At 43.1% G+C, this 6005-nt stretch overlaps 1 protein-coding gene across 5 annotated transcripts in view; it reads left to right on the top strand.

Moving 5' to 3' along the window:
• Positions 1-1119: 1119 nt before the first annotated feature.
• Positions 1120-6005, top strand: part of BTRC (beta-transducin repeat containing E3 ubiquitin protein ligase) — a 176934-nt gene continuing 172048 nt past the window's right edge. For 4 of the 5 annotated variants that reach the window (XM_079137960.1, XM_079137959.1, XM_079137958.1 and 1 more), the window contains exon 1: positions 1120-1266. In XM_079137960.1, the coding sequence (XP_078994086.1) occupies positions 1219-1266 (48 nt within the window). In that variant the 5' untranslated portion in view covers positions 1120-1218. Of the gene's footprint in view, positions 1267-1592; positions 1653-6005 lie in introns of those variants that run through there. The other variant, XM_079137957.1, reaches the window with a different exon arrangement.

Raw genomic sequence — 6005 nt, 5'->3', positions numbered from 1 at the left:
TGAACGTTTACAATGTGTTAGGTATTGTATTGAGTTCTATGTACATGGGGATGATTAGGACAGCGTCAACATGCTAGAAATGTAAGCACCACAAGTAAAGGTCTGACCTGTTCACTAATGAATCTCCATTTCTTGAGATAATGTCTGCACACGGTGTGTACTTACTACTTATTCAAAGAACAAATGAATAAAATAGTTTACAATTGAGTTTTTGCCTATAAAAGGCATTTTACTAATTCACTTATTTTGTGAATTCAGATATTTTGTACCAGCCCATCATAATCTTCCTTTTAGCCCAACCCTAGTGGGTTTTTGTTTTTCTCCTAAGGTATACCAAATTTCCAAAATAAATGGTATGATTCCTTTCCAAGGCCAAAGAAAATACTTATATGCTTTACTTGCTGGATGGTCATTGTATTCCACCACTGAAGGACTTCTTTTAAGTACCGAGTTTACCCTCAGTGCAGGACTTACATCTCGGGTTTAGGAATAACAGGCCATACTTTCTGAGATGAGTTTTATCAGCTCCTGACTTACTATGTTGGGAGGAAAGGCTCCTCGAGAGGTGTGAGAGGATAGCTAACGAGGACCTTGAAATTCTGCAGTAATCTGAGTTCCTGCCACGTGCCCATTGGCTCTAGAGACTCTAGGTCTCAATCTTCCCGCAGATGCCAGGTATTTGAAATCTGGGAGCGTATACGCCTCTAAACCACGGTTAGGGTGGCCCCAGGAACCCTGACTCTTCTGTTTCTCCCAGTATTTGGGCTACAGGTGAGGCATTGGTCGCCATCTTGATATCAATTGCCCCGCAAGCCGCCACTAGCGTCTCCCGGTAACCACGGAGACACCGCATGCCCCTCCCGTCTCTCATCCATAAACTACAATTCCCACCAGCAGATTTCCTTGCCTGAACTGCGAGTCTTCTAGGTTTCGCTTACCAGCTACCGCAACCCCGCCGCAGTGATCCGCGGGAGTTGCGGTTCGTGGCGCAGCCTCGCCATTCGCCGAGGGACGCTCCAGAACTACAAATCCCGTGAGCCAGCGGGCCACGCGCGCGCTGAGCCGCTGGTCCTCCTCGGCCCCCCCCCCGCCTGAGCCCGTGAGGTAGCAGAGGGCGGGGGGAAGGAAGAGGAGGCGGGATCCCCGCGCTGCGCTGGCTGCGGCCTGGCACCAAAGGGGCGGCCCCAGCGGAGAGCAGACCCAGTGGCCCCGGCGATTATGGACCCGGCCGAGGCGGTGCTGCAGGAGAAAGCGCTCAAGTTTATGGTGAGGAGACGGTGCAGGCCGGGGAACGTCGGAGGCGGTGGCGCTGGAGGCGTCTCTGAGCTTGGCCTGTGCCGCTCGTCCACAGTGGGAGCGGGCAGCGGGACCCTGGGCCAAGGCTGGCGGCCGGGCGGCCGGAGTGACGGGACCAGAGCTCCGGGGAGGAGGCTGGGGGTGACGGAGGGGACCCAGAGGTGGGGGCAGCAGCTCCGCCATCTTGTGGAAGAGAGGCCAAGTGACAGCGGGTGCTTATTGGAGGAGGGGGCTCCAGGCGGCGCGCGGGGCCCTGGAGGGAAAGGGGCGTGGGGACAGTTACTGAAGAGCCGAGGAAGCCTGGTGGAGAGTCGCCGTGGGGCCACTGGCAGGACCTCTCTGTGTCAGGGTTACGGGTAAGGCCGAGAAAAGAAGGTGCATTCGGGAGTGGGGAATGGGAGCATGGGATAGTGGGTAGACAGATATTGGGGCGGGTGGGTGGGTGGGACCGGCAGGGCTGGATGCCGATGGGTTTAAAGAAAGAGGAAGGAAAGTCAGGGCCAGAGGGATGCTTGTAGTTTTGTAGAAAGGAGGTTAGATATCCTTTGCCTCGAGGGTGGAATCCCTATTTGTCCAAACTAATGTTGACAAACTCTGGAAAGGAAGGGGCCTTACTTAGGAAGATAAGGACTGGGGACCTAGGGCTAGATGACAGTCCTTGGGGGAGGTAGTGGGTGTTGAATGTGAGCAGAATTACAAAGATCAGGAAAAGGGATACATACACTAGTTCGAAAGGGAGAGGCTAAATTATTGTAGTAAGTTGAAGGTGATGAAAAGAGGCCACCTGGTCAGGGAAAAATGGGTTCAGGAAATTGGACAAAACTAATATCTAATAGGGTAAAAAAACAAAACAGAACAACTTAGGGCTAAATTGTGAAGTAGTTAAATGTGGAGACCCAGTGCAGTATCACTTTGTGGGAGAGGCAAGGCCATGGAGGTTAGAGCAGCAAAGAGCCATCAGAAGTAATGAGATTTATGGAGAAATTCAGGAGATGAAAATGGAGGAGGATGTAGGTAGTGGGGAGTGTGAGAAGTCAGAGTTGGTGGTTATCCATCAGCTTTACATTCAAACACTGTGAGTATGGATTAGATTTTGTGGGTATTTAAACCCCTTCAAACCTCTTTAACTTTGTATCATGCTTTACTTTTGCTATGCTTATGTGTGGCAAACTTGTATAGTCTGATATTTGATGCTTTTAATCTGATGCTTCTTGTATATCCCAGGTTTAAAACTAGACTCTGGTTACAACTAAATAATGATGGAATGCATACTTTTAGCTTAACAGGTGGCTTTAGGGGCACCCATATTTACAGTTAAGACCGTCTTTTTCAGAAGTAATTGTGACCTGTCACTTCAAATCTTATTCCTTTGCTAAGTAATTAAATAATACAGAATGGTGTCTTCTCCCAAAGTACCATAATAAACTAAACATGGATACTAACCGAATTGAATTTAGGCTTTAAACTTACCCATTTACAAGGACAATTTTCCAGAAATTGTTCAAATTTAAACTTTATGTTTATACTGGTACCTTTGAAAACACTTAATGAAAGTTAAACTGTATCATTTAGCCTGAACACATTTCTTGAAGTTCTGCCTAGTGTTGAAGTTTAAAATAATAAGAAGAGACCTTGAAATTATTTTGGATTTTAGAAATAAGTGAAGTTACCTGATCGCTATAGGAAACTTCTAGGTTTAAGTTAGAAAATTGGCAGCTACTTATTTTGTTTTCCTATTTAGGGGGTTGACTATTTTTTATTTTTTGTTTTTTAAGTTATCAGTGGACTTTATTTTTATTTATTTATTATATGTGGTGCGGAGAATTGAACTCAGTGCCTCACATATGCTAGGTAAACACTCTACCACTGAGCAACAACCCCACCCTGCTAGAGGGTTGACTCTTAATTCTAATCCTGACACTTGTGTCAGAGTTACAGAATAATGTGATTTACAGATCATAAAGAGACATTATGAGATAATCCCTATTTCTCCCAATTAGACCTCAGTCTAGGAACATTTTCAACTACTTGATCTCTGCTTTGTACATTGAGCTTTGATAATGGCCTCCTGATTGAGTTAAAGCAGACTCGGAGGAGGTGGTGGTGTCGTTTGCAACTTTTGGGACACCATACATTATTAAATATTGAGTCAATTTCTATAGCAAGAAGCCAACTTTTCCTATAATTTTAATTACTTTTATTTTTGATCTTGCCTGCTGTAGTGACTGTTGTTTGAAAAAAGGTCACCGAGTAAGAAAAGCAGAGAATGGAGAGTTAAGAGATTTGGTATTTTCTTTCAGTTCAGTAACAGACTTATTATGAATCTGAGTAAGTCACAACTTTCCTTTGGTGCCATTTTCCCTGCTATAACATGCTTATTTTTTCAGAGTTGATTTTGACATAGGAGCTTACTCCAAGTGACCAATGTACAGTATAAATAGAAGGGTTATCATTTTAATCAAATTAAATTTTTTGTGTAGTATTTGGCTTTGTTCTGGCTTTGTTTATCCTTTCCTTCATTTGTGAGTTAGCTAATAACAACTTTGGTACAGATGCCTTCATTTCCATACTTAAAAAAAAAAAATATATATATATATAAGAGAGAGAGAGAGAGAGAGAGAGAGAGAGAGAGAGAGAGAGAGAGAGCGCGCGCGCGCGCGACAGGCACAGTGGTGCCCGCCTGTAATCCCAGGGGCTCAGGAGGCTGAGGTGGGAGGATTGCAAGTTCAAAGCCAACCTCAGCAACTTAGTGAGGCTGTAAGCAATTTAGTGAGACCCTGTATATCTAAATAAAATATAAAAAAGGGCTGGGGATGTGGCTCAGTGGTTGAGCACCCCTGGGTTCAATCCCTGATACCAAAAAAATTTTGTTTAGAATGAGGACATGAAATGGATACTCTCATGAAAATATGCATTACCACATTAATGTAGTACTTTGATTAGGGCCTTTACAATAAAATCTTATTAATGAGATTGCTAATTTGGAGTTGACCATACATTATCATGTGTGACCATAATTCATACATGACCTAGACCTAAAACTAACCAATGTATACTTGTAAAGAATGGTAAAAACAGATTGTTTATACTAATTGGGGGACTGAACCCAGGGGTACTTAACCACTTAGCTATCCCCACCCCAGCCCTTTTTATTTTTTATTTTGGAACAGGGTCAGGCTTAGTTGCTGAGGGTTTTGCTAAATTCCTGAGACAACTAGCCTCAAACTTGCCATCCTCCTCCCTCAGTCTCCTGAGGTTGCTGGAATTATAGGTCAACAGTAACTACTACTTCTCCCCCTCCCCTTCTCCCCCTCTTCCCTCATCCTCCCCCTCATCCTCCTTTCCTCTCCTCTTCCCTTTCTCTCCTCCTCCTCCTCCTCTTCCTCCTCTTCCTCCTCCTCCTCTTCTTCATCTTGATTATCTTCTAAGAAAAAAAATGATATGAAAGGAGTAGTTTATGGCTGGGATTGTACTCAGTGGTAGAGTACTTGCCTAGCATGTTTGAGGCCCTGGATTTGATTCTCAGCACTGAATATTAAATAAGATAAAGGTCCATTGACAACTAAAAAAATAGTAAAAAAAAATGTAGTTTACATGAAATAACCTATGTGCTGACCTCTCTCATCCAGTTTTATCAGACCCTCAGGAACCTTTCCTAAACTTCCTTTACTTCCCTGGTCAGCCATTCTTAAGCCTCAGAAAAGATAAACAGGTACTGAAAGAGGACCTGGGTAGGAAAATTAAAATGATCTAGGGAATATAAACCCAGTTTTATATATATATGTCTTTCCATTCCCCCATGTATTTTTAAAAATCTGAGGAAGAAATTGATGTTTATTTTTTTATTTATTGGTACTGGAGATTGAACCCAGGGACAGTTAACCGTAGAATCACAATCTGAATTTTTTTTTAAAGTCCCCCCCCCCCCCCAGGGGTGGGGGATTCAAACCGCGGCCCTTGAGCATGCTAGGTGAGCACTCTTCAGAATGAGCTATTTCTTCAGCTCACATCCTGAATCTTTTATTTATTTTTAAAATTTGAGACAGGGTCTTGCTAAGTTGCTTAGGGCCTTGGTAAATTGCTGAGGATGGTCTTGAACTTGCCATTTTCCTACCTTAGCTTCTTGACTCACTGGGATTATAGGCTTTACATTTATTTTTAATGGGTAAATATATTTTTGTCCAACCAGTCCCAGAATCAAATTGAAATGCAGATGAAATGATTTTAGGACATATACAAAATAATTTGTGGTGCTGGGGCTTGAACCAAGGGCCCAGGGCATGCTAGGCAAGCACTTTACCACTGAGCTAATTTCTCAACTCTATCATAAAGTTTTTATAAGAGTTTATAAGTAAAACAGTATAAAAGGTAAATATATTGCTGTATAACAAACCACTCTAAAATTTAGTAGCTTAAACAAAATCAAATTTATTTATATATTTTTATTTTTTGCAGTACTGGGGTTTGAACCCAGGGTTCAGTAGCTCTTCCACTTGAGTACATCCCTAGACCTTTTCATTTTTTTATTTTGAGACAGTTCCGCTAAATTGCCCAGATTGGCCTCATTCATGATACTTCTGCTTCTGAGTTGGCTGGGATTCTAGACATGTGCTACCATGCCTGGCAAATTTGGTGGTTTTTATACTTCACATGGTGTTGACTGGGGTGCCTTCATGTTTGAAACTTACAAAATAGCCACATTCACATGA

Source organism: Sciurus vulgaris, assembly GCF_902686455.1.
Source record: "Sciurus vulgaris genome assembly, chromosome: 4".
NCBI classification, from domain to species: domain Eukaryota; kingdom Metazoa; phylum Chordata; class Mammalia; order Rodentia; family Sciuridae; genus Sciurus; species Sciurus vulgaris.
The sequence above is the reverse complement of the archived record's forward strand: the minus strand, read 5'-3'. Positions and strand labels throughout refer to the sequence as shown.